At 40.0% G+C, this 27,953-nt stretch overlaps 1 protein-coding gene across 3 annotated transcripts in view; it reads right to left on the bottom strand.

Annotated features, from left to right (window-relative positions):
• Window positions 1–22,467: 22,467 nt before the first annotated feature.
• RBMS1 (RNA binding motif single stranded interacting protein 1) overlaps window positions 22,468–27,953 on the bottom strand; it is a 147,530-nt gene continuing 142,044 nt past the window's right edge. For all 3 annotated transcript variants that reach the window (XM_069861233.1, XM_069861234.1, XM_069861235.1), the window contains exons 13-14: window positions 27,189–27,273; window positions 22,468–23,792 (exon numbers count right to left, since the gene is read on the bottom strand). In XM_069861233.1, the coding sequence (XP_069717334.1) occupies window positions 27,196–27,273 (78 nt within the window). In that variant the 3' untranslated portion in view covers window positions 22,468–23,792; window positions 27,189–27,195. The remainder of the gene's footprint in view (window positions 23,793–27,188; window positions 27,274–27,953) is intronic.

Raw genomic sequence — 27,953 nt, 5'->3', positions numbered from 1 at the left:
GTTCCTGAGCAGTTAAAATCTCCTGCAATGAGACAATGCTTGGAAGTTTCTCTTTCATGCTTGTAGTCATCTGTGTTAGATATCTGCCTAACAGTCCTTAGCAGTCCTTCGAAAGACCTTTAGTTTGACCAATTCCATTCTGCCCATGCTGCTTCTTTCTGTCTCTGTAGGCAGATCCATTGTTACCAAGTAATGTCTCTGCACCTGTTTCTGTTTCTAGTTTTCTTAACAGTTTACACACTGGTTTAAGTGCATTTCAGTCATAAAACACTCATCATACTTCATTATTCCTGGGAGATTCGGTGACACCCTTGGTGCTGCTGTTCTAGCCTCTGTTTGCACACAATTTTTTTGCACAAACATCTTGGCTCATCTTCCGTGATAATGTGCAAATATTTTTAATTATGTTGCTCACTTCCCTTTAATTCCTGACATTCAGGCCATTCCCGTCACATTCCCATCCATGCAGTACTGATTTTTCCTGTTCATTTTGTTCCCACCTGGTATTTTTCTTCCCTATATATTCACAACTTTCTGCTTTTCAGAACCAGACATGGAAGTTACAATATTTACATGTGTCCCCCAATCTTCTCTCCTAATTCCTAGTTTATAATCCTTTCACAGATAATATTGATATATAGACATATATATTTATCATGTGTTATACTACATGATGAAATCATGATATTCTATATTGACAGCAATCTAAGTTCCAGAAAATTAATAGCAGGTTTGCTTTTATGGAGTTAATCTAGTTTCTGTGAAAAATTCTCTTTTCTCTCAAAAGTTAGATGCCTTACAACACTCCTCATAACATCAATTCTTAAGACATCTGCTGCTCTTTATTATCTTCCATGCTTCAACACACCCTTTTCAGGAATGAAACACTGCAATGAGAGCTTTTCCTTCAGGACAAATCTACTCACACAGATTTCCCCTTCTTTGTGCTCTTCTCAGTGCTCCCTCCTGCAGTCTTTCATTCTAAAATATGAGCTGGTATGAAGTTATATTTCATCCCAGAGATGACTGCATTGCCATAGACATTAAAATGGCTTCTGTCTTATAAATGGAAAAAATAATGAAACTGCACACACATGCTGTGTGTGCATCTGTCTGGAATACAATCATTTTAGCTTGAAATTAAGCTTCAACAGTGCTGCTGACTTCACATTAATGGGGCAGTTTTAAAATAACTCCAGTTAAAATATATGTGTTTATGAAAAAGAAAGAGATAAACTGAAAGCTTATACTTCTGAACTTTAGTAACCATGTGAGATGTCTCATCAGTTCTCCTGGAGATATTTTAGTCATTGCGAGTTAATCATTACCTGAAACTACGTGAAAACCCTATTTAAATCCAGTCTACAATGTGGTGTTGTGTTGGGGAAGAAATGCAGACATTGAGTCATAGCTGTCAATTATTCATTATACTTCAGGCAGTTATGATGTGATTCTTCCCAATATTAATCTTGCTTTTGATTCACATTAAGATACTGATCTCGTGGATGAGATTCTTACAACTAGAACAAGACCCTGCCCACCCTAATCAGGAGAGACGTTTGAGTGTTTAAATACCTATAAAAGTCACTATAAAAGTTTAAAACTGTATGAAAAATATGCATAAGCGGCTAATGAGTTAACATTAATTTAGAAGAGGCATCTGAATGCCTTTTTTACATGAGAGAATGACAGGCATACTCAGCGATGCCCGAGAGCAACAGGAGAGAGCAAGGAATTCAGACAGATCAAACACTGGTGCTATGATTGCAGCTGGGGACCATGCCAAGCCATGAATGCGATTGTACGCAAACCTCTAAGGAATAACAACTATGGGCCTTAGGCTAACACACAGGAGGTACCTTGCTCTGCATTTTCTATAGGCACAGGCAAGAGCTAATTGATTCATAACTTGGACCCATGCAGGTGCTTACTGCTACACAGAAGAATTCTGGGCCACGAAAAAAAAACCAATCCAACACAGCATTTGTTCATCCTATTTTTCAGCTGTCTCTCTGGACTTCAAAGCAAGGGAAGTTCCACTCTTGCTCTGTAGTGTGGGAAGTTTCTCACACGTAGAAAAACCACAAACGCACTTTTCTGTCTGTGTCATGTTAACCTGAAGATAAAAGAGGTGGATACATGACCTACAAGTTGAAATCACAGTAATAATTTCAAGGAAGATTATCTAATAGTGTTTGTAGTGGACTGAACATGCTAATAATGTCTTGTGGAAAGTATATATTTATTGTGTTCTCATGATGTCATCATTTTCTGTCTCATTTTGTGACATTTGATCAACACTTAAAGTTTTAAACTTATACAAAAGCAAACAAACCCATTGCAGTTATTTATTCAGACTGCGCTGACACAAAACTACTCACAATGCCTGCCCAGTCACATTACTGGTAAAACACCTATTTTTTTGTAGGTCTCCTTCATCATCAGTTTGCTCACATGGAGTATTAAAGCCTATTTTTCCTTCATCTTGAACGGATGTTTATGTTCTCATGTGTTACCTCCCGATTAATCCTTCACACTTTTATAGGAGTATCTTTCTTTTCTTCCCCTGCTGCTTCAAAAACCTCTTAGATTTTTTCCACTGTTCTTGTGTGTTGAACAATTATAGTTTTATTTAGCTTATGCTTCTGAGCTTACATATTAAGGAATCTTTCAACATTGGCCTTTTGCTTTCATTTTTCTCAGTTCATAGTCTTTATAGTACATATTTTTTTAAAATCTTGGTGCTGTGCTGTTTCTGTTTCTACAGTGATGCTTGAGGAAGATTGTTCCTTGAAAGAAATTGCTCCTCTCTTGCAACCAGAACAGGTCCAGCCTCAGAGTCAGACAGAACATCGTAAGCTCCAACCTGGGCAGCCTTCCTCAAGGAAATAATTTGTTTGATTCTACAAGGACAACAGGTAAATATTGCCAGAAAAGTAACAGGCCAGTGTTGGGAACAGGGGATTTCCAAAGCTGAGTCTGAAAGCCTGGGTGGAGGACAGCCGAGAACAAGACACGTGGAAGCCTGGAAGAGGTCAGAAAGGGAGCAAAGCTTGCTGAAGCTGATTTTAAGCAACCATTTGAAGTACTGACTGTGGGTTTAATATCAATTTCTAAAGCATAAGATTAATCCCCACTACCATGGCACTGTGAGACTGAATGGGGCAGGAAGCATCTTCCAGGGATGATAAGGATCATAGTTATAAGTTATTTTGCCCTAGAGAGAGACAGAAGTATTTGCAGTCCTACTGTCTAGACAGACGATTCTGCTAAGGAAAGAAAAGCCTATCTCTGTATGACCTTAATGAGACACCTCTGCAGAAACAGCCAGCAGGCTTTATCACACCAGTGTTGTTCCTAGGTAGTCTAGTAGGGGGAAGTTTCCCATTTCAGGGGAAGTTAGCGCTAAATGAAACTTCATTTAGATCGAGCTCTTCCTCCCAGATGACAAGACTGCAGAGGGCTGAGTATTGCCTTCTTACTGCCTCCGAGCAGACTGGGTGCCAGCAGCGGGTACAAACCCTAAAGGAGAAACCTACCCTCAGGTTCACACCTCTGTACGCCCTGACAAAAGGATGAGAACTCCTGCAAAAGAGCACTGATCCAGCTCTGCTGGTTTGCTGAACTCAGCCCAGCTGCTTTGCTTGTTACTGGAAAGAAGTGCTGAGCAAGCATACAGGAAAATCCAGTGTGCTAATTTGTGATTTCTAATACACAGGACACCAGAGAGCAAGTTGGATGGAAGTTTTGAATACCGTTGAGACGCTGACCAGGTCACAGAAGTCTGATTTAAGAGGCATATTCCTATCTTTCTAAACTTTCAAAAAGAAATATTGCTAATGACAGGACAGTTTTTCTATGAGTTTCCTCAAGCCCCTTCACTCCTAACAGACGATGTGAACATTTTGATTAAAGCTTTGACAGAGAAGTAGGTCAGAACTACTCTATCACTTTCCTTTCACAGCATACTTCAGCAAGCTGATGCAGATTGCTAGGTCTATGAGATATATCAATATTATAAGACACATCATGTATCAGACTGAAAGCATTAAAGGCTGATGTTAAATTTTAACATAGGTCGAGTCACTCAGAATTATTCAGTCATCCAGAATTAATATAAAAACTATGAGTAACAAGGGGTTTTTTTTCTTTTGTTTTCAATGTAGCACCTGAACAAAGGTTCTTATGACACAAAAACTGGTCATGTAGGAATGATTCATACTCTTAAATCACACAAAAAAAAAATCTATATTTGCATTTTATTTAAGACCTTGCCATAGCTTTCTTAGAACTAGAACTTTGACAGCTTTATTTGGGGAAAGCCAGTTAAGACCACCAAGTCTGGTACAAAAAAAAATAATGCGTATACATACTGAAAAAACAACTGTTTTTAAAAGTTGTCCGCCATATCTCCCAAAGAGAGAACAGATAATGTTCAGATTGAATGCTACTTTTCTCTGTTCTTCTCTTTTTGACCATTTATTGGAATTGTCCACTGAATTTTCTTATAAAGGTATTGTACCGTAAAATTACTTTGGGTTAGGTTTAAACAATAAATTCAGTCATTAAAGTGACTTTCTGCATTGAATAGTCTTTGACTTTACCAGAATTAATGAGGACTGTATGTCCTACAAATTGTAGTATTTTCATGATCTTACATACATCTTACACGGCTGATATGTTATCGTGATTCAGCATTCTTTACCTGTCTGTCTTCTTGCTGATTTTGCTTGTTTTATAACTCACCGCTGCCTAGACCAACACACAACTCCTTATTAACACAAGGTTAATTGTGGGAAACCTTGGCTTGTCTGAGGAGTTAGAGTGTGTGAACTTAAACATTGGCCTTGAACAGATGCCCGTGTATCCTTGGAGAAGCTGGAAGGCGCCAAGAAGAGCCGAGTAAACAAGATTAGGAAGCTGCCAGGCCCCAGGTGGAATCACCCAATTATGAAGTTACAATTGAGAAGGAGTTGTCCAATTATGAACTGTTGGTCTTCAGCTAAACCAATCGTGCATGGACGCGCAGCTCGGGAAGGGGTATAAAAAGTCTTGTAAAATCAATAAAGACGGTCTTTTGGCCCACAACTTCTACATGTCATGGATTGCCCCGACCGCAACAGTTAATCAGACCTAGACATGCAAGCTCAGCTGGGCAAATAGGTGTTGTTCTCTAATACTTTTCATCAGATTAACATTTTCCCTTTCTATTTCAATAGCAAGGAAATATTTAATTCGCAGAAAAAAAAGCTTTCATTTTTCCTCCTTATTGTGGGATGTGCATTGATGAAGTATCTGATGATGACATTCACTTAAGTCTGTTATTAAAATTAATTGCTGCAATAAGGTTATTCATTCGCTTTCTGCACATTTTTTGTAAGCCTGTGGTACCTCAGAACCTGTGTCTGTGACTGGGGACAGCACAGAAGTACTTAGTGAGCTCTAGAGCTCTGCCGGAAGGAGGAGGACTGGGTTTTGGCATCTCAAATAGCAGTAGTTCTAGAGTGAAAACCATCGTTCAAAAGCGGCACAATCATCAGAGATGGTGGCACAGCAGAAACAGCACTGAGATCATTGCAGCCAGAGATGCAAGTAACAGGTCTATTCATAGCAGTGCTTTTCCCCAGGGGATGGCGTCTTGCGAGCGACTTCATTAACTGCTGACAGCAGACAGACTGCGCTGCGCTGGGAGTGAAAGGGAAACACTCATCAGATGGCCCCAGCCACAACTGAGGAAACGCACAGAAGAGATAACTGGCAAGTGTGGTGCTTTCCTCACTGTTCAGAAGTAGTTAGTCACATCCCTACATGTAATGCTCTATCCCTTTTCTTTCAGTAGGGCAATCTCTTGTGCACAGACTCACTGTTTGCACAAAGGATGCTGCTGTCAATTCAACATGCTCTTGGAAACTTCTCAGGCTATGGAACGCGGGGTCTGAATTCCAGATCAGTTGCTAAGTGTAAGGAAAACCCCCCAAATAGCTTGGCATTTGTTACTTTTAATAGCCAGGAGAAGACACCTACCAAGCCTTGTTACCTGCCATTTAGAGCTGCGCTGCATGTGACATCTTGCACTGCATGCAATAAAACACCCCTTGCTGGGTGGCCAGCAAGACTTGTGCTCTCCTTAGTGTCTCCAGCACATTTACTCACGGAAATAGGGTCACACAGTCCAAACTACTTATACTCTTCGAGCCAAGGATCCTCAGTCCTTCCACAAGCTTAAAAAAAAATCCATCCCTTCCAAGAGGTTGCAGGTGTTTTCCATACTCAACAGATCATACTAACAGTTAAACAGCCGACAGCTGAAACACAAGTTTTTCTGCATATACTTCCTACTTTGCTCCAAAAATATGCAGAAAACCACATTGCCTTACCTCCCATTCCCCAGTACACTGGAGCATTTTTCTGGCGCAGAGCAGACTCTCTGACATTGCAGCCATCCTTGCACAGCAGCTCAGCTTTCCACTAGATCACAGGGAACTTCTCTTTCTCCGCATGGCAGCTGCCTTGTTCCTTGTCAGCCCAGCAGCTAAGCCTTCTTTTTCAAAAGCACACCACTGTCCTGCTCCTTCTAAATTTGTTTTTCTCTGCAAATTTTCCAGGCTTAAAAAGTAGCTGTTTCAAATGTTAATACCTTGATTACTGGCTTTCTTTAGCAGGTCTTATACTCTCCAAATCCTATCTCCTCTAGAAAGTATAAAGGAAACTGGCCTAAAATGCCATTAGTCAAAAATCCTACTCTTCCCAGAAGAAACACTAATAGTCCTTTATAACCAAGCAGGCTATTTATAGGAATGGTGACAGCGTGTCTAACCCCACGGTACAATGAGCATGAGGCAGCCCACACGAGACATGATGATAGAGGCTGTTCATAAAATCAAAACTGGAATTCATGTGCTGTACATCAACAGGGATTTAAGCAACCACTGTCTTTCCCCACTCCAGAGGAAAGAAACAAAAGCCCTCTTAGTACAGGGACACACAACACAATGTCACTGGAATAATTAATCCATTCTTTTAAAGAGTAATGTTGAAGCTATTCTGATTGTTATGCTTTATGTTCATTATAATCCTAATCCGCTCTCTTTCTGCAATGCGGTGCTTCCACCCAGATCACACACACTTTCTGAAGGTGTTTCTTCTCCATAAACTGCATTGTAGGCTCATCTCAATAGATATAAACCTACATTCTTTGATCTCAGTAGCAGAATACAATTAGTTTTGGATAAACAACAAACAAATCCTAGACAAGACCCAGACAAAACCAGCATTGGCAAGGCAGCAGAATTACCTTAGGGAATGAGCAAGGAAGCATCAGTACAAGCTGGGTTGCGGATCAGATCAGCGAACAGCTACAATGCTCCCTTCTAAGGTACTGAGTGGGAAGATGGGCATAAAGAACAGAAAAACTCAGGCGTACACAGTTTCCCTGGGCAGTAGATAAGGAGCCAGGGGAGCCCTTAAAGGAGAGGGAAAGCACACAGAAAGCAGGCAGAGATGAAATGAGAACCTAAAGTAGGGTTAGGGAAGCACTTAGTGGAGGATTAGAAAAACCTGAGAAGAAGCTGGGAAAGAGCATTACTTGGAGCAGGGCTAGAAGCTGCAGTGCCTGGAGCATCCTGTGGTGGCACAGCAGGGTCAGTAGCAAGCTGCCCTCATTCCCATGGCCAGGCTGCCCTGCTGCAGGGTTAGAAGAGCCCAATGCAGACCCCATGGGCCTCAACCCCTACTAGGGACACCATCACCACCAGCACTGTCACTTTCCCTGTACCTAGAATAAGAAATAAAGCCACAACACCAGCTCTGCAATAGCCAAATAGGAAGATGACAACCAGCTTGTACTCCAGCGTCACTCACCACATCCATCCCCCCCTGCCTGGGGCACAGCCCTTTGGTTGATGCACAGAGGTGGGGAGGCAAAGGGGCCCTGTGCTCACTCCACCTATGCCACAAGCGCATGGGGAGTGTTGCTGCAGAATAAACACCCCAATACAGTATGTCTCCTCCTCCTCCTATCTGCCTTCAAAGAAATGAAATCACTTAGCAGACTTCCCTTATCTTGCGCCTGTGGGTGACTTCCACTAGCAAGGTGGTGCAGGTCCTGAAGCAGCTGCAGGGTCCCTTGGAGGGTGGGTGACATGGGGTGCTGCAGGGCACCCCCACAAAGCTCTGTCCCACTCCACTTCTGCTCAGCCTGTCCCTGTCCTGAGCTGCCCTAGATGGGGCCAGCTGAGCTGCAATGTGGCACTTGGCTGGGATCATGGCTGGAGAGCAGACCCCAGGGAGCTGCACTATGGGGACGGCTGGAGATTACTTCTTTAGTGACAGTGTCACCCACACTTGCACCTGCTTTTTGACAGAAAGTTGCCTTGGGCTGGAGATGGCTCTGCATTCAGTTCAGCCTGTGCTGGGATGTGAAAGACATTTTCTCTGTGAACATCCAGGCTGTGGATGTGTTTCAGAGGGGAGGGAGAAGAGGAACAAAGGACAAGCCCAACAGCTTCAGGGAGCTGAGTGTGTACCTGAAGTGGAATTGATAGGAGAGGCAATAAGGTCAGTCAGAGTTGTAGGTTATCCTGTAAGAGAAGGGTCCTTTAAAATTGGATAGAAAAAGTAGAAGAGGACAGAATTTGCTCTGAAGGAACAGTAGCACTTGTTGTCCCCTATGTATCAACATCATGGCTTTTCATTAATATGTCCCTGTAAGTTAATTAGGGCCTAAAATCGTAAACTGGCAGTTTATTGGGAGGCCAGAAGCACCTGAAGAACATAGATGTGGAAGAACCCAGCAAGAAATCCCACTACGCTCCTCTGGCCTGGAGCTGTGTTAGGTGGGGGGCATTTCCCTGCTCTTTCCTGTTCCTGGCTGTCAGTGACAGTTAGTCACATACAGGGAGCCATAAATCACCTTGGCAATCTGTGTCTGGCACACAGGGTCACTGAGCAGTGCTCCCACGATCTGCTGAAAGCGTGAGGTGCTGGCAGCAGCTGCAGAGTGGCAAGGCAAAGGGGGGACTAAACTGTCCCACAGGCAACGGGTGAGACCCAGTGTGTCGGCAGCATGAGACACCTCCTCTGACTTAAAAAAATACCAGCCTCCTGGCTCCAAGTAACAGGCACTGGTAAGCATTTATAGGTATTTATATAATACAAATCGTTAAGACCATTTTCCTGGACTTCCACCATCGATGCGATTCTAGGACAGTGGCTTTCTAGGGAATTCTATTACCTGCCCTTAAAAATGGAACTTAAATGTCTACAGAATGACTTCCTAATAATAATTGGCAATAAAAGTTCTCTACTGAACTTGTGGGGCGTGGTTGGTACAGTGGAGAAATACAGTGTACCCAGTATACCATTAGGATTGTTTTAGCATAAAAGTACTGTTAATTTGTCAAAATATATTGGACCAAAACCTGTAGATACCAGGTAATTTTTTAGGTCTGAGAGGATTTTTTTCTTGGTTTTAATATTTTTATTTACTTAAATAAGTATAGTCTCTTCCTAAATGCAGCTTGCCAAATCCTCCTTTCAGTACAGTGTTTCTAGCTACGTTTTTAGCACGCTATTCTTTGACTTTCTTTTTTAATCTGATGATTCAAGGAGGACAGGTATGCAAACTGACCAATCAGATGACAGATGCATGCTGAGGAGGACAGAGTATCCTCATTTCTCATTAGTTTTTGTATGGGGCCCAAACACACGAAACTCAGGTTGACAGTACATCGCCGTGTCACTTACATCGCTGTCTCACTTACCTGTTGTGCATTATTTTAATATCAAAGTTGCTACAAATTACAGCTGTGAGCTGTACTTACCCATGTATGGCATCTGATTTGCCTCTCTGCAGGAAACATTCCATAAACAATGAAATGAGCCAAATTTAGACATTGATACTGAGACTTGCCACCTACTAGGTGGGAGTCAAGATTAAGTCAAGAGTCAAGATTAAGCAATGGACATTAACAGAATTAGTATGATTAGCAGCTCTGGGGAACGTTATTTTTAAAGCTATCTCTCTACCTTGAAATACATTTAAGTTTTTTTTTTTGAATGGTATAAAAAATAAACATGAAAAGACAAAGCCTTTCCAACAGAGATGGTTGGATTTTGCTTTTGCCTCTTGGAGGAATTTACTGCTAATAATTAGAACTGAGTTTGTCCTTTGATATGTATCCCAGGGAAAAAGATTACAAAAGTTTACTACAATATTAGTAATGCATTACCATAATTTTTTTGTTTTTTCTTCATATGGGCATAGAGCTAAAAGATTCATTTCCTTCTTAAATAAAGATCTGAGGCTAGATTCATCCCAAATATGATCCTGTAACTTCTGATTCTGTTGATTTATTACATTTTTTTCAGTAGTCCACAAGGATGAAGAGTCATGGAAAATTTCAAGGGACAGAAGATGTTTGTTAAACACAACTGCATGTGCTCTAATGCACAAAAAAGAAATAAGACCAGAAAATATTTTTCCTGTAACAAAATGCAGCCTCCCTGCTCCCCCAGGAATTCACTTCTTTTCTTCAGAGCAAAGATTTATTGGCAATACACGCTTCCCTGAACTAGGTAAAGCTTCCTGCTGCAACTACAGTGGTGGTAAACCAGAGGCTCTAATAATGAATGAACAAATTACATGTAAAATTATTTTTGACAAGCTCAGTAAAATCAAATGCCGTCACCGCTTATGAGAGTTCATCTCACTGACTGTAGTGAATTTGCCTAGATACAGCCCTGAGAGCAAAAACTGCAGGTGCCTGGTAGAAAAGGTCTAGCTACAGAAGCCCAACAGATTCCCATGAATAACTCTGCTATGCTAAATTAAGGAATAAAAGCACCTGAATATTTTATGGGACAAGTTCTTCTGATGTACATTTATTCAAGACAAAACTTACAGCCAGAAATCTCAAGTCTATGTTCCTGAAGATACTCACTTAATCTATGACCAAGACTCTGGGTCAAACTAGAATTAAGTTCTTATGTCGCTCTAGATCATGATAGGGAAATACTACCTGTACTGGAATTGTACATATAAAAGATGCTGGTTGTGGTGGTGGAACCAGTTTATGTGTTATTACTTCTGTTACAGTACTAGCTCAACCAGAAACAGAACTTTGTGGTAGATATTGCACAAATTTCATTAGATTCAACTCATACACAAAACCTCAACACAAGTGAATCAATTCCACGGGAACGGAGGTGATTTTTGGGGTGCATACCATGCACAGAAGTTGCTGGAAAGGAGACATGACAGTGGGGATGAACTCGAAGTGTAATGTGGTCTGTAAGTAAGCCGCAACACAAGAAGCTCTCGACTGAGTAGGGGTTTTGTGATGCTACAGGTGTGAATGGGCTTCACTTCAGTAAGTGGACTACCAGGCACTGGGCTGGGGAGAAATGCAGGTGCAGTTCAGGGTCTGCCCCAGATCATGTACAGTGTCATAAATTACTATTCATAATAGAATCTAGTATTAAATATGTAGATTTATTTTATCAGTCACTAGCCTGAGTGGAGTGAAATGTAATGCAGTGTTAATGGTCTCAAAGTATTAATAAAGAAAATTTAGGTCAGTCAAACTATAATTTTCATAATTATTAAAATAGGTTGCTATTGTACCAAGCAGTGAACGATTACAGGTGTCATGTAGGACTGAATTTTTAGCAGATCATTTCAGTACAACTTTACAATTGCTATTTTTAAACATTCTTAATGCAGTAAAATATCTGAAAAATGTCAGAATGGGTGTTAGGCAGCTTATATGGACTTTGATCTTCATTTGTGTTTTAAAAATAAAAGGCATTAAAATAATGCAAAGTTACAGCAACTCTGACGAAACAGCTAAACTCCAAACACACTGTTTTTATAGCCAAATCAATTTCTGAAAAACCTTACAAAGCAAAGGATGTGCCAGTAAACTTTACACATTATTTACAAAAATCATCAAAATAAATGAGCATTCGGAAACTTATCTATATTTCAGGATGAATTATATAGTCTTTTGCAGTCAGCACTAGTATTTTTGCAAGAAACTTGCTGGAACCACAGAGTAATTATTTAGAAATTAATTTTTAATTCATCGTTTGCATGTGCTTTCTCTATTCTTTACCACAAATTACAGTGATAATAGGAACAGAGATAGACTATGTGCTATGATGTCTTTAACCATGCATTGCACTACTTACCATTCAGGATAGACCTTTCATTCAGAAAGTGCTGAATGCATTACCAGGTCCATTATACAAAAACCTCTGCTAGAAATACCATTTGTTTCTATTGTGACAATAAAGAGATTCCTGGCATTCTGGTATTAAGAAACCAGAAGTAATATATCAGTTTTACTTTTCCTCTGCTGCTTAAAAATGAACACATGATAGAGCACATAGTTTAGAAGACTATGAAGACAGTATCCTATTGAATGACAGACTGTCTGGTTGATTTACATGAAATACCAAGTGCTTGTATGAGAAAAGGTTAAAATTAGATTGACGAGCAAATGTGCTACCAGACTGCTGGCTGACAAAAGGCAAAGTTATGCCAACGTATTACTTATTCTGGAGGCGCCCAAGAAGTAAGCAGGAGGATAGTAATTCATGTGCTAGAATACATTCACGTTTAGCATAAACAAAGAGTCCTCAGGGTCTGCAGCAGGAACACATTAGCTATATGTAATTTATGTCAACAAATAAGTCAGTGGAACAATTTCATTATTAGATATGGAATCTGAATGACTTGTGTTTTCCTAAGTCAAGAGTGGGCTGCTCTACTGTCATTTAAATCAGTTCAGAATAATGCCCCGTTGAATGAATACATTGTTCTTCCTATAAATTGACTATTGTGCTACATCCTCCTTCCTCCTACCAGTCACACAATGAAAATACAGATTAGTCATGTAGCTTTTCACAGTGGCTCTTAGATTATAGTCTGATTGCTTCTTGGTCACTGTAAAGGGTAGTGTAGTTCAGTGATGATAGCTTCTTTGTCTTTCTCCTTTCTTTTCAGCTGTACTCAGTTCTGCTGAGATCCACGGAGTCAGCTATAACAAGGCCCCTTCACTAAGAAGTGGGAACTGAGGAAAATTAACTTGCTCAACAGAAAGCACTTTGGTTCTTAAAATGCAGCAGCAAATATGCATCAGAAACTTACCTCCATGCTCTAGGCACTCAGCACACCTGAAAATAAAGTTCTGTGCGAGGTGGGTGCTAAAATCAAGACCAACAAACATGAAGGACACTTCTGAAAGCATCGGCTTTAGTAATCACTAGATGGATAATGGTGATAATGAATAATAACCAGGCAGATGTGTCTTATCTTTGTCAATAAACTGGAAATACCATTCTGAAAGAGATAAAAACAAGTTACTGGCAGCTGCTATTTTTTAACTCATCATATAGCTTCACTAGTTACTACTGAAAAATTAAAAAGCCATTGGTTCATGAAGTGGACAACATAGAACTGTATCTATCTCCCTTTGGAGTTAATGGAAAAACTGCATCTTACTCCTGTGGAATTACAGGTTTGCTACAAGGTGAGTTTTTCAATATGTGAACATGCATTAAATAGGAATTGCATAGCCAACAATCTGGGCTTGAACCTGTTCTTCATTGGAACAACTTTGTGACATTTTGTTAATATGAAACTATGCAAAATCTTTAACAGACCCAAACTCATTTGCCAACCTGTTTCCTTAGGGAGAAGTGTTCTTATTCCCTTTCAAATCACCATGACAGACAGCACGCTAGGAGAGGGGGCTAATTGTCCCCATTAGTCATCACCTTGTCAGGATGACTGGCAGTCAGTAGCCTTTAGGCTTGCTTGATAAGCTATAGCTAGTTAGTATCTTCTTAAGTCTGGTCTGGAGAGACACCTCTAGGCCTGTTGCCCCTAGTGACACCTGAAAAGCTGGTCCAATATTTTATGCCAGGTCTTTTTATGCCTGGTAGTTTCTTGTTCTTCCAAAACCACGGTCAAGTAACAGAGGAGGGGGAAAAGGAATTCAAGGTTTGAATCGCAGCAGGGTGTTTTTCTAGCCTCCTCCCCCTGCACTATTATTCTTGCAAGAGATTGATGACCGGGGACATGCGGGAACAATTTGTTACTATCTAAAATAATCCACTAGGGTGCAAAATAGCCTCTATAAAAAGAGTAGCCATTTCTGGAAAAATCTCTGGTTTTAGAAGCTATGATACATTGAATGGAATTCACCAGCAGAGCCTTCACAAGTAGCTGTTGGAAGCAGTTATTAAAGTAGGCATTAGGCTAGATTCAGATCTTGTGCAAACAGTTGTACGATCACACTGACAGGCTGGTTCCAGTCCTTTAGGCAACAGAGAGGCAAAAAAGTGAGAGACGCTAGCAGAGCATCTGCTAGTTAGATCAAAAAAAGTCTGTCTTGTTGGCAGAGCTATTGTCCTTTGGTCACACCAAGCCTAATTTGAGTCCTGCTTGCAGTAGCATTTAAAACCTGTGACAAACATAGTCATGCTGACACTGAGGTGGATGCCAAGAGAAGATAATCACAAGTACTTGAGACTGCAAAGAAAGAAAAAAAACCCAAAAAACAAACACAGAGAAGGAAAGCTTTCAGGTCTGAAATTTGAGGGAAAAAAAGTATTTGGATTTGTGTCTTTTTTTCCCCAGTCCTTGTTCTATATAAAAAAAAGCAATCCTCAAAAATTGCAAACACACGCCTGGATTGGATCCTTTTCTAGAAATTCAGGTCTGCATCTGTGCACTGTTTAGCCTAAGGCTGGGGCGTTTGCAAAACAGAGAAATACTTTATATTTCCAGCCTTACAGTATCTTTATTCATGACTGTCTATGAACTGTCCTATTTGTTCTGGTTGCTCTTGGGGCCTTTTGTTGTGCCGGACAGAGCAATTTGGCCTGGTCCAGAGTGATTCATCTAATTACTTTGAAGAGTGATAAAATCCCTGGCAGAGATTAACAAGGCTTCCTGTAGTTCACATCTATGAGCAAGACTGTGTAGGTCAGAGTCACTGGCCTTGCCTGGGGCATTGGTGATGCGGTGAAAGGCTGTGTCCAGCAGAACCAGAGGTGAACACAACTGTCTGAAATACGTAGGCAAGCCGATTCCCCTTGACCAAAAGAGATGCTACAAAAAACTTCAGAGACTTGAAGCACCAACATCCTTTGTGGGTTACGGTTAATTTATTCATTAGATTCTGTACTACAGATAGAGAAAAGGCAGCAAAAATAACTATTTCTGTTGTCTCCCCTCCCACCTTCCCCATCTGTATTAGTCATTTGGATAGAGACATAAGAATTCATCCTTAATGACTGCTGAAAGGGCTTCTTGAATGAACTTTTCAAAACTGAACAGCCTTTTCTATATCACCCCAAATACTTTGCATGGTTTTGTTTTGTCATATAGATTTTTCATTTAGCGCCCAAAATACCAATTTATTTTCAGAGCTTTATTTACTTCCTGAAAGGATATTTGTTTCTTTTATGCTGTTTTGAATTAATATATTTTAATTGTTTTAGCACTTATAAAAAAGTAATAATAAGGATGTTCCCAAGAGTATATGCAAATAGACTGCCTTTGAGTTAATGGGAAAAGGTTTCTTGGTCTAGTCTAGGTTGAATCTTTGCAGTCTGCTTGACTTCTCCTGAATTCCCTTGCTGTTTGGCTCCTCTTGTGTTCATCTGTCACACATGAGCTACTTGTCGATTCTCCCTGACCCTGCCTGGAGCACTTGTGTTTTCAGTGACGTTATGGTTTTGATTAGATGCATTTTTTCTTATTTTTTTTTCTATTTTCCCTTGCCTGCTGCGCAGTGAAGGCACCCTTGTGCATTTCATTAACCAAAAGAAAATTACAGCTTTCTTTCCTCTGATAAAGACAATCCTATCACTGTCCTAATGATGAGTAAAAACACATTATAAGAATTATGAGCACATTGTGCAGAGGCAGGAGGAGGTTTTGCTTTTAATAACAGGTAACTACAGATGCACCATAATTACGTACTCCAAGGAGAGTTTACCTTTTTAAATTATCTCAGCTCATAATGAAGATGCCCTCTGGTGGCTGCAAGATAAGATGTTATTTAAGTTATTCCCTAAGAACAGCAGCACCAGGACAGCTGGGGGACAGGGGTGTCCCCAGTCTGTGCTCCCACCTGCACCAGCAGCCAGAGGCAGCTGCAGCTGGGAGAGCCCGCGCCCAGGCCAGCACAGAGCGTCCCTCTGACCCCAGGGCTCTGCATCCCTTGCTCACCCGGGTGAGTCCAGCAAAACAAGGACGGCTCCCAAAGGTTGGGTTTGCTGTTGAGCACAACGTTGCTTAGGAAATTAATTGCAGCCTTGGAAGAGGGCATAACTGCACATCACAGGGCTGATCAGATGACCACCATCTGGAACAGATGAGCTGTGCATACGCTTACTGTAATACACGCAACGGTATGGGTTGTCCTGAATAGTTTTCCCAGAGATGACTGTTAGTTTCATCTACAAAATATTTTCAGGAGAGGAATCACTGGAACTGTTTAATTTTTTTTTTTTTTTTAAAATAACTGAAACCTGGGTTTTCAACACTTCAGTATAAAACTTGCTCTAGAATGAAGGGTAAAGCTTTGCTGTTTCTAGAGACACCGCAGTCAAGATGGAGATAGACCACTCTCTTTAATACAAATATAGTTCATTAAGAAATGACCTAAAACCAAGGGTTCCCACTCTCGTATGCAAGCTTGCTTCCCTGCCACTGTCTTTGCTCAATGACTTCTATGGTTCAAAAGCCTGTGGCACAGCAACTGCACCAGCGGCAATGGGCTTTTACAGTGTGAAGCCCATCACTTGCTGGTGAGCTGCCACCTTCCCACTCACGTGTGAACCCCCTGCCTGCCGACAGCTGGAACTTGAACTATGGAAAGTGAGCAGCGCAGGGCTGAAAGAGGTCATGAACTTGTGACACACACAGCTGGTAACTTCTGGAGCACAGCTACACCAGCCTCTCTTAAAGCTGTTTGAAATCTCCTTTTCATTCTGTTCTGGCAAAGATGGCAACACTTGGAGCTCTTTGAATACCCACTCCTTGTACTGCACTTGAATGGTGTTTTCTGACACAGGGAAGACCTGGAGTACGCCAGCTCTTCACTGCAGCCCCGCCATACGGCTCCCTCCTGCCTCCCAGGGCCAGAGCAGCCTGTGCACCAAGGCCCAGCTCTGATCCAGCCCAACCGTGTAACCTCACCTCAGGCGGCTGGAAAAAAGCTGTGAGAAAGTCTGCGGAGAGATAAGAATGGTGAAATTACAGACAGAAGTAGAGCTGTTGAGACAGGATTGCTAGTAGCTCGCAGATTCAGGAGGGAGAGCAGCAACATGGAAAGGTAGACAATCCAAAGTTAAAAAAGAGTGAGGCTAGTTAGGAAACATCAGTTTGGTTTGCTGGGTCAGTGCCAGGGCACTGATGGAGTGTGGCAGAAGGTGGAAACACAGCAACGCTGAGGGTCTGCTCCAAGGAGCTGCAGGGACTGACCCTTCCCCTCCTGCCTGGCCAGCAAAGCCACCGCCAGTACCTTGCTGGGTGAGCATGCTTGTGCTTAGCCTGACAGTTCATGAAAACTCACCTTCCTGTTCTGTCTGCTGCTCAATAAATGACTGCTTTACACTCCTGGTTATGTGTGTTCTGCTTACAGATTATCTTTGAAACTGGCTAAACATACCTGACGAAACTGATAAAAAAGCTAAGCCGTAACAACTACCTGCAAATACATCTTCATGCTACTTACATTCACTGGAAGGTAAAAAAAAATATTGTAGTGTAATTCGTTCTGAACAAAATAGCATTTCTCACTAGGAAAAAACTGAAGCACACAACGTAAAAGTAATTTTATATTCGTGCTTGAAAAAAGCTAAAACTTTTAACCAAAATATCCTATTTGGTAGTAAATTTTATCTTGGCCTCCTTTTAAACCATTGTTTTATTTCATTGCTCTTAAGTGCTTAATAGATATTGCTTAAAAACATCAGCGCTGTGTGTAAATTTCAGATGGTGAAAATACTGGGGAAAATTCCTACTGCAGATGACTTCTGTAGGATCAGGAGAGTGTACATACAAAAATCATTTTCGAAACGTTCTTTCCCTTGGTAACACTAGCATGCTAGGCTCTAAAACAATAAAGCTATTTAGAAAGCCGCCTGAGCAAGCTGATCTTAACACCTGTAGTGTGCATGTGGGAAGTCTTTAGGGTGCCACATACCTTCATTCTTTCAGTTCTCCAAAAATCTCTTTCTATCCAGTGAAGCTGCCGAAAGAGATCGCGTTATTCAGCTGAAGGGATGGAATATAGCAGAATTCAGATCATTGCTGATGGAAGTACTGAGTGAAGGGATGCTCTTGCAAAAGGCAAGACAGACAACTCAAATGGTTAAAGCTTGCCTGTTGACAAGCTGCCCTTTCTTCTGGGACATGGAAAAAAAAATCCAGTAGTATCTTGCTGTGATATGTTTTCTTCTTTACTAGAGAAATGGGCTGCACAGGTCTCTCAGATGGTAAATGCAGTTAGAGCTGTCCTGAAAAGGAAAGACTGACTCATTCAACATGCAGGCTTTTACACACTCCCTCTGGTCACTGCACAGTAAATCTTTGCTGTTCTGACACCAGCTTGGCTTTTCTTAGCAGCTGGAGAATTTGCCAAACAGAATAGGTTTTGTATATCCTAACCCCTATTCTGGATAGAATTAATGGACCAAGTGTGAAAGCCAAAAGCCTCAGATTTGTTTGGGTTTATCAATGCCAGAATTTGTTGGCTGGGGAATGATACAGATGATCTTTCAGAGTTGAAAAAGTACAACAGTGTTGCAAGCATTTGGAAGGTAACAGCATACACGTCTTAAATGCTATCAAATAACACACATGCTTTCACTGCTGGACAGAATAGGATTGACTGTCTTATTCCAATGCATGTGAAAGTTTGTAAATAATTTTGGAGCAGTTGATCAAAGCAAAAGGAACAAGTGCGGCGAAGTGTGCACAGGAGGAGTAAGAGTATGAACTCATATAAATATTCTGGCACACAAAATGGATTTATCACATGATGTTAGCTGTTTCTGTGGAAAGTGATGATTGACTAAAACTGTGCCACTTCAAGCCCGCCTGGTGTGGCGGAGGCACTGTAACATAAATAAAGCTAAAATGGGAGAGCAAAAGAGGACTTCTAAAATTACTTTTTTTTTCCTCTGAGATAACCCAGAAAAGAAGTACCAGGAAAGTGATTTAGACTACTCTTACTCTGCAAATACTCTAGCCCAATTGATGCAAAAAGTCATTAGCAGAGCTCAGCTGATCAACAGTACTTTGTTACTCTGCTGTTAATGCATTGCTTGCATTTGTCCTGCACCTGCCCACTTTACTTAACTTAGAAACTAGATAAAGGTTTTGTCCAGCACCTAAAGAAAGGTTACGTTCTAATCATTAACAATCAAGAAACAACAGGATCTCTGCATAATGTTGCACAAATTATTTGCATCAGGATAAAATCATCCCCCATGAACATGATGCTTATTAGTTATTTGTTAACAAATAAGGCATTTGATTAACAGCATGTTTGCAAATAAGGTCCTAAGCAAATCCTATGCAGCAGGATGGATTCAACATCTTAACAAGCCTGTTGGTAATAAATGAGTTTTATTATGTATAATAAAAGTATATTACATAAAGACATTGCATTATTGCAGATTGCCTGATAGAAATGATAGACACACCCTCATTATGTCAGGCAAAAGGTACCAACCTGAAAGCATTTATTCTTATCAAATATATTTGGAGTTACAGTAAGAGAGCTAAGTTTATCATGGGGCTAATTAGAAAAGCAAATAGATAGCAAAAAGCCTTTCCAGACAGCATTATTCTGAGTCTATTACATATCTCTTCTGTAAGGTAGTATTCTTTCTTAATTCAAAACCACTACTTATTAATCTGAGATTAATTCAGAATGGTGGTGAACAGGAATAATGTAACAAAACCCTTTAAGTTTTCTGTATTCATCATCTCATCCACTGCATTTTAGATCCGTAACATACCAGGCCAGTATTTAAATTACCACAAAATGGTTAAATGGCATTTTTCAGTTACAGGAGTCTAAATATATTTAGCAGCAGAGAGTATGAGGTTTTTTCTCTTCATTAATAATAAGAGCTATCACTGTCGAGAATGTCTTTACTGCATAGACTAATGTAAATCACGTTTCCTATCCTCTAGGCGAGTTCATTTCACTAGCCCCACTGAAAATGCATTTACTCTCGTTATCTCACATCAGCATCACGCAACCAAAAACTTGGGCTGTGCACTCGCGCTACTTGGAGCGTGACTCCAGCAGGTTGCCCAGCCTGTTGCAGGGTTGGTGGAGTCCCTGAGATATGTCAAAACCAGGTGTATAATGTAGTGTCCCATGGGGGAGAGGGTTCTCTAGCGTGGCACAGCCTGCAGCAAGCAAGGCTCCCCCTTTGCCCGGTGTCAAGGCGCAGGAGCCCACTGGATCACGCAGTCACTGCTCTCTGCCACAGGTGTACCCTGGGGCACCCAAGACTAGGTCAGAGCCCCTCTCCTGCCCTACACATTGATACAAAGCTACATTGAGAACCGTGTGACTGGAAAAGCTGAGGCAACATACTAGTTAATAGTTTACTCTATTTCTTTCCCAAGACTTACTTGGGGCAGAGCAGCCCTTGATCTGATATATAACATGAGCAGTTGCCATCTTGCCAAAAGGATAATAAATCTCAGATTATCTTGAAAGAAATAAAATGCTCACAGATTGCAGCTGGAAGGCAAGCACTCAGAATAATTTTTTATTCCAGTGAAGTATTGCCTCTGCTCTCCAGAACTGGCTATGCCAGACAAGACCACTGCACTTGGAAAGATGAAAGGACTTGTAGGCAGCAATTCAATGCTACAAACAAGTGACCCTTCCACCTCCACCCTTACTTCTCGAAAACTGGCTTGCATTTGACTACAGTGTGTAGGCCTGTTTACATCCAACTCCCCATGCAGGCTGAAACACAGAGCAACAGAGTTCTTGCATTCAAATCAGATATTTCATCATATGTTTCTCAGACAATTTTTCCTGGTTTGTCTGAAAGAATCAGTGACTTTATAATGTGGTTCGAAAGAGTTAAAATTTTACTTTAACCAAAGACAGAGGAAAAAACCCAGACTGTATGGCAGAGAGCAACTCTGAGTACTTCAAAATAAATGCAAAGGTTTTACCACAACCTGTTTGAGTTTTCCCCAGCAAAGGAAGGGCTGAAGGAAAAAGACAAAGCATTTTCTTTTCTTTTTTTTTTTTTTACCTTTTTTATTCAAAAGTTTTCAAAGAAATAAAACAGAAAAAAGCTAACAATCTAATCAAATTTACAGTTCAAAAATGTCTTTTTGGCATTTAACAACAAGTCCTAGGAAACAAAACTACAGAGTTATCTTGAACCGGACAAATAAGTTACCACTGGCAAGTTTGTGGCACTAGTAAAACAAAAATAAAAAATTAACTCTCTTGATCATATAGATATCTCTATGAAAATCTTTTTTTTTTCAATCTGTACAAAAGGTCTTTCTTCATAAATTAATTTTTTATAATTTAATGGCTGTCTACTATGTGATGTTTAAGTAACTGATTACTTCTTTATGTACAGAGGTTAAATTTCCCAAATCTTACCCAGACAATGAGTATGGCACTTAGTTCAGACATTTCTGGCAGCAGCTCTTCCCTCCCTCTAACACAGCTATCATACTGCAGTTTTAATTAACGCTAAAATATCAAGTAGTGAGAGATCCAGGTTTGGAAAATCACCAGATACAGGCAAGGTGCTGCAGAAGTCTGGACTTTTACAAAGCAGTAATATTCCAGGGAGCATAGAACCAATAATACCACAACTTTTTTAAAAAAAAAAACAAAAAACAAAAACACATCTCTTATGACTATGTATTTCACTAGAATCTACACTTCTCAGAGCAGCAATTTACTTTTGAAACTATGAAATGTCACCGACATCTATACTCCAATACTCACACAAAATTTAAAAACTAAAAAATACTTGAAAGAAACAACTGCTTAGCCCTAGCTCCTGAGCTAGGATGATTTGGTCTGTGGAAACAGGGAGGGCCAGCAACCTGTCCCAGTATAAAAGGAAACAAACTTTGAGGTAGATAACTGATCATATACAGCTGACCAGAGAAGTACACAGTTTTGGAAGACAACTTAATTTATCATTCGATTTAAAACATATGCAATTGTAATAAAGAGCTTTAGTAGCAGTGAATTATCTAATATGTGAAGTACAAATAACTCTGTATTTATGAATCAGGAATTTCATAGTTTCAAAACTGGTTTTCTTTACACTTAACACTTGTAGTGATGATGTGAAGTGTGGCACTGCTTGGATCCAAGTCTTCCTTCATGCTTTTGTGTCCATACATCAATTAAAATTATAAAACCTAAATGCAAATGTACAAAAAAGGCACATTCTCCTATCCGCAAACTGGTCCGGCAAAAATAAAGAGTACAGAAGACATAATGCTGAGACAAATCAGAATTGTTGGTTACTGGCTCTTTGTTCTTTGGTAAAGTTACCTTTTAAAAGTGCCAAGTCTTTTTATTTTTATTTACCTACTATAGAGAGCTAGTACCCAATCAATTATGCTTCTACATCTCAGTGTACGTTTGAAAATGAGTCCTTTAGCTTTTGCCATTTTGCTGTAATAGCAACTTTTCTGTTTGCTAAGTCTCAGCACAATCCTCATCCTAAAGCACTATCGTTAGTATAAAGGAAGGACAAAAATCTCCACCCCAAACTCCCTACTCTACCTATGCTAAAACTAGAACATCAAGTTAGTTTCTGAAAAAAAGGCAAAAAAAGATTTTACATCATACAGCAGAGTTCCTAAATCATTCAAACTACCAGAGGGAGCTATTGGCATAAGGCCTTACAAACAATTTATCCTATTAAAATTTCCCCAGTCAGAAAATGTGTTTCACACAAAACATTTTACCCCTCTTGCATTTCACTACCTTACATATTATGTGAAAAAATCATTAAAAACACTTACTACACATTAAAAAAGCCAAATTTTCAGCAATTTTTATTGACTACCTTTAAAAGCCCTATGCTGCTGTTTTACAAGGCATAATAGACCAGCTCATTTGGTCAAAGCATTCTACACCATTAGTTTGGACTACTTACTGAAACAGCTACAGCATTGAAAGATTTAAGGCAAATTGGAATTTATAGAAAAGGATAAGACACTTCACACTACATTAAAAGAAAAAACAGAAAGCTAAAAGACCAGACACTATAACTGCAACACTGCACTAAAGCAACACTCACACACTGCAAGCACAGAACATCATCTTAGATGTTTTACTATTTTAAACTTCAGAAAACCCATTTCATACAATTAAAAAAAAATAAAGAAACAAAAAAATAAAAATAAACAAAAAAACACATTCTGTCATGCACGTGAATAAGTCTTCGTGGTCATCTGTGCATACCCAGAAATTTGAAATTTTTTTTTGCGTCATAACACTTGATAAAAATTTTTTTTTTTACTAAAATAAACCTGTTCATGGGAACAGCTACTAGATGAATTTAAGGTTTTTCTTATGCACCTTATAGAACTTATAGCAAAAATAGTTTTAGTTGATTTCATTATAAATAACATTTTCAAGAACCTGTGCAAAACTGTCAATAATTCCTAAAGCACAATTGATCGGTAAAATCCATGATTGTTTCAGCCTTTGCACCCTTCTCGAGGCCAGGTCAACATTGGGCATCTGTAAAACAGAAAGGTCACAGCAAGAACAGGGTTACAATTACATGGCTTTTTTCTAATATAGCTGTCCAGAAACCTAATAATTTCCTACTTTAGACAACCGTGAGAAGACTAAATAAATCTGAGTATGAATTTAAGAAGTAACTACAGGTGGTTTGCTCTTCCTAGGACAAGGCACTCCCATCGGGACTGTATTTTTCCCCTCTCTCTCTGGTACCTGCTTAGCGTGCAGAGTTCCCACTGGGGAACTGAGAGACTGCATTCAAAGTCATCTCCGTCTTTGTTGTTTTGTTATTGCTATTTCCTCTTAATTGACTAGAAGTGGCTGAGTCTGTGAACGTACTCCAGCAGCATCTCCAGGGCTTTTGATCTCTAGAAAACGAACACAACTTTCTTTCCGTGCAGCCTTCAGGAGAGAATGTACAAGCTACAACAGCCAATTCGGAGACAGCTACCGTGCCTCCATGAGGGTTAGTACTTAACAGCAATTCAGGGCACATTAAATTTGAAAGAAGACTTCTCAGTTTACTATATTGTCTCCTACTGACATATTGGTTTGAAAAAATACTCAGGTTATGAAAAAAAGTTTAGACAATTTTTTTTCATTTCTCTAGGCAAGACAAAGTCTGATATTGTAAGGTTTGTACGTTTATAACTGCACATATAATTGTAACAAGGTTTTTTGCAAGGGCCTTTAACTATTTTCACATAGCAGCAACTTTATAGCTTCTTTCTAAAAAGTTGTTACATTTAGCCATTAAAGGAAAGACACTGTATTTCTGATGGAATGCGTTCACTCAAGCAAGTGCGACGCTTTTCATTTCCCCCTTATTTATGGCAACATGAATACTGACTTTTAATAGAACAAAAGTGCTACATGTGCAACTAAAAAGAAGTTTCAATTCGACAATAATAATGAAGCCACAACAATTAAGACACTGCAGTGCTCCCTGTACTTAGGGCAAAAAATAACTGTCAACTCCCTCCCCTTCACCTGTCTGAAAAATGACAAGTATCAACATGTTCCAGGGACAGAAATACCAAATGCCATACTCTGAGGCTGAAATCAGCTGAGTAATATTAACCTTCCCCACGTGCCCACTGCCCTGGCCACTGCTGACATAGATTTCACTGGCTCCTATTGCATACAACTACAGGTAACTGTACTCCTCTGAAGAATAAAATACGTGGAGGACTGGCTTACAGCAAACACAGAGTTGCTCACAGTTTGGTATTCTACACAGAGTCATCTTTATAAAATGTGTCTCACATGGCAAGACATTTCATCCTTTCAGGAGACTGAACTCTTCTCCTCCTGCCTGGCCCCAGCCTACGGGAAAGATACTGACAGGCTGGGAGGGAGAGGCAGGACAGGGAGACGACATGCAGGATTACACTTCACTGTCTACCACAGACGTTGGTTGGTAAGGAGGTTTTGTATGCCCGCATGGAAGACTTATGGCTAAACAAATAATTCCTTGAAAAGCAGTTAACACCAGCCAATAGCCTTGGCATAGGAACCATGAAGGAGCCATGATATTAGCACTTGGAAATGGATAACAAGAAGAGCCTGTGGCTTTGCTTTCTCCCTGCCCTGGAAGCTAATCAAGGATGTGGGCTTTCTCTGCATGCCGGCATTTGGCTAGACTACAATAATAAACACAGGTCATATGCTGCACTATGCAGACTGTGCCATCTGTTGAATGTGTGATGTTTCCCTATTGGTTTGTTTCTATCTTTACATTCCTGAACATATAAGAAGTTGTTATGCCAATAATGAGGATGATAGCAGTGTTGTAAATAACACAGCTGACCTGCAGCATCAAATGTAACAGCAAAATGTATGTACTGTTAGATCTACGAGGTCCAACACAAAAAACCGAAGACCAACGCTATAGCCTGGGAACCAAGACTGAGTGGGGAGAGACAAAGAGATGGTTATAGCGTATGTTCTAACGTGTCACAGTGAAACAAGGCTCAACTCGATCACTTCACTAAGTACGAGTGGACACATTTTCAAATATAGACATTTTCTTACCCGTGATTGGAAAATGTCAGTGTGCAAGAGTGAACAGCAAGTCAACATCAAGACAACTGGCCATCCCAAAATGCTTTGTTGGTGAAGCAGTTTCTAGCTGATTATTACCTCTTCTCAAAGAAAAAATCAGTGCTCAAAGGAACCCATTTTTTGTTTGTAGAAGATGAGAAAGCAGAAACAACAGAGACCCTCAACAACCTCTCAGAAAATGATCTGTGGAATTGCTTTGGTACATTGGCAGCATCATATGCAGTTGTGTGTCGACTCAGAAGAGAACTATTTTGAAGGTGAGCATAGTTGATTTTCTTAAATTGATATGTGAAAAGAGTTACAGGCACAGCCTCGGGGTATTTCTGTGTTGGACCTCATACACATTTAAGGAGAATATCACATAATTAGAAGTTCTTCACTTGTAACTGTGATTTTTGAGTACATAATAAATGCCATGAGAGCTGTAGCAGAACCCTTGTAAGATGGTCTTTAGTGCATTATTGAAGCTGAACACATTTTTTCAGCATGAGGTCTTACAAACTTCAATACAAAAAAATATGTAGTCAAATTGACTGATTTACAAAGCAAACAGAAAAAAACATGAGTTAAGGCAACTAAATTCTAGGATTTTAAAACATGGAGAATGGAGAAGGGGATGGTTAGTGTGAACAGTATTTTCAGGATGGCAACGTACGTAAAAACTTTGCATGGAAGTTCAGGTAAAGCTAATGATTGGTTAGTAAAGAAAGGCCATGCAAGCAAAACCAGAGGAAACACGGAGTAGGAAAGTAAAACTACTCTGGAATTAGAACCAAGAGAGAACGTGAATTAAAAATTAATTGATTGACAAAACTCTGGTCCAAAGTTTTTTCCTGGAATAAAGGATGAGCAGGGAAGTCTTCAGAGAAAGGGTTAGCAAGGATTTCTACCAGACCAACCCCTGCCCGTGGTCTGTAAGTCAGTTGCAAAGCTGCTTCCAAACCTCACATGTAATACAGAACTAAAGGATATCATATGTAGAAATAAAGTTCCCTTTAGCATTGTGATACTAGTATTTTTGCACTAATTAATTGTTATTCTTGTATACAACATGCTGCCAAGATAAATTAAAATACAACATAATTCAGTTAACCTGTAAAAAATTATTAAAACACTATTACTCATAATTCATTAACTCATTTCTGGAACCTGTGCTTCCTTTCCTGGCTTCTAACTCTGGCCAAGTTCAAATTAACTTCACTGCCTGTCCCCAGCTATGATCAGTGTTGTTTATATGATATTAAAGAAAAAAATTGAACAGAGTACTGCAAGTTATGAAATAAAATATTTTTGAATTCACATCTTTCATATGACAGGATGAGCCCCTACCTCACAGTTACTTGTTCTGCTGATATGTATATGGAGAATGATCACTGGACGTCTCTACTGTAACTTGTTGTTGACCACTGGCTTCCTGCAAATAAAACCAAAAACAAGACATGAGAGACAAAACCAGGCAGCATAATCCGCAGTCTGTATTTGCATGCAATTAACGGTCTTCAAATCTTCTAACATTTCACAAGAAGAGTACTCCAAATCTGAGGCGTTAACTTTGTATTGATTTACATTTCAGCAAACACAGAAGTAAAATGATCACGCAAATCTTGTATTTCCTCAGCTGCTTTGATCATTGAAAAAACCACAAACCTTTGACATCATAGAAATAAATACATAGAGGGAGCAAATAACTGCTAGTATATTTTCTATCTGCAAATGACAAAGAGAGTTCTGCCCCTCTCCTTTTGAGGGGCAGCAAAAAGAATGAGATCTACTTACCACATATATAAACGCTATTGCTTTGAGTACCATGGTGTGATTGGCACTAGGCAACACAAAGAAGTGCAGTCAGGACTTTGCACACAGATCCCCAGAAACCAGGGAATTAATTCAGCTGATAGTGCTCTGGCAGACAGTGCAATCAGCTAATTACCAAAAGTCTTTCTCCAGCCCACATGGGCAGATGCATGAACTGAACCAAACAAGTTCAGGAGTTTCTGGACAAATAGACTTTGAAACAAAATGTTTTTTCTTACAGCCTCTGGAAGAGACTGTCTAGCTCTCTCTCTGAATAGAAGAGCTGCAGTGTACTTGTTC

The sequence above is a fragment of the Phaenicophaeus curvirostris genome, chromosome 7, assembly GCF_032191515.1.
Source record: "Phaenicophaeus curvirostris isolate KB17595 chromosome 7, BPBGC_Pcur_1.0, whole genome shotgun sequence".
NCBI classification, from domain to species: Eukaryota; Metazoa; Chordata; class Aves; order Cuculiformes; family Cuculidae; genus Phaenicophaeus; species Phaenicophaeus curvirostris.
Note: the sequence above shows the minus strand (reverse complement) of the source record. Positions and strands in the feature narration are given on the sequence as shown.